General features: G+C 55.3%; 1 protein-coding gene across 1 annotated transcript in view; it reads right to left on the bottom strand.

Moving 5' to 3' along the window:
- LOC113213110 (nitric oxide synthase, salivary gland) overlaps positions 1–949 on the bottom strand; it is an 88,233-nt gene that overhangs the window by 16,628 nt on the left and 70,656 nt on the right. Inside the window, exon 9 of the mRNA XM_052269570.1 lies at positions 324–755. Coding sequence (XP_052125530.1) covers positions 324–755 — 432 coding nt within the window. The remainder of the gene's footprint in view (positions 1–323; positions 756–949) is intronic.

The following is a 949-nucleotide window of genomic DNA, read 5'->3' as shown; positions in this document are numbered from 1 at the left end:
GGGGGGAGTAGGAGGTGAGGTGAGACCCCCCGGGGCCCGCGGCACGGGGGCGCACACATCCCAGCAGCCGTCGCCGGCGTGTCGCACACACGAGTATGTGGGGCAGCACCGTGTGTCGAGTACTTCAAACAGGAACCTAAAAGAGCACCTGCGAGTAGTACTTCAAGGAATTCTGAGGATAGTAGAACGTATAGGTACTACTTTTGCAAAACTATAGTAGTGTAGTACTACTATTGTACTATGTTACAAACATATTATTAAGTACATAAAAACATAGTAAAATTTTACTAACATATAGTACAATGTTACTAACAAAGTACTACTTCCGCACTGTACTAACATAGTTAAACTTTAATAGAGTAGAACGACTGACCTGTCCGTTCTCGGGCGGGTCGCCGTTGCCGAAGGTGGAGGTGACGACGAGCAGCAGCGCCTCGTGCTCGATGCTGCTCATGTCGTACTCGTCCATGCAGTACACCTGCGCGTTGAAGGCGTGGCCGAAGATGTCGCCCAGCTTCTTGGCGTACGCCTCCGACTTGCCCGTCTCGGTGGCGTACAGCACCGTGGCCTTGATGCGGCGCGAGAGCGCGCGCCCGAACAGCTTGGAGGTGAACTTGACCGCCCTTTGCGAAGGAAGGAGAAACAAACAAATAATAATAATATCAACAACAACAATAACGGCGAGAAGCAGCTTCTCCCTGCTCCGCGCCTCTGGAAAAAAACGGAGGCTGTGATGAGTAACGGTCAATGATGCAGGCTAGAGGCAGGCCTATGGGGGGCCGGGGCGGCTCGCGCCCGTGATGTAGAGCCAGGCTCATGGTCTTCACCACCTGCTCCAGCCTGCTCCGCCCCGCCTCGCCCCGCCCCGAGGCCTACATGTTCAGAATCTTCATCGCGCGCGCAGTGTACGCCACCACACCAGCGTCGGTGCGCCACCCCACCCCTCCCC

Source organism: Frankliniella occidentalis, unplaced genomic scaffold, assembly GCF_000697945.3.
Source record: "Frankliniella occidentalis isolate FOCC.00 unplaced genomic scaffold, Focc_3.1 Scaffold95, whole genome shotgun sequence".
NCBI classification, from domain to species: Eukaryota; Metazoa; Arthropoda; class Insecta; order Thysanoptera; family Thripidae; genus Frankliniella; species Frankliniella occidentalis.
Note: the sequence above shows the minus strand (reverse complement) of the source record. Positions and strands in the feature narration are given on the sequence as shown.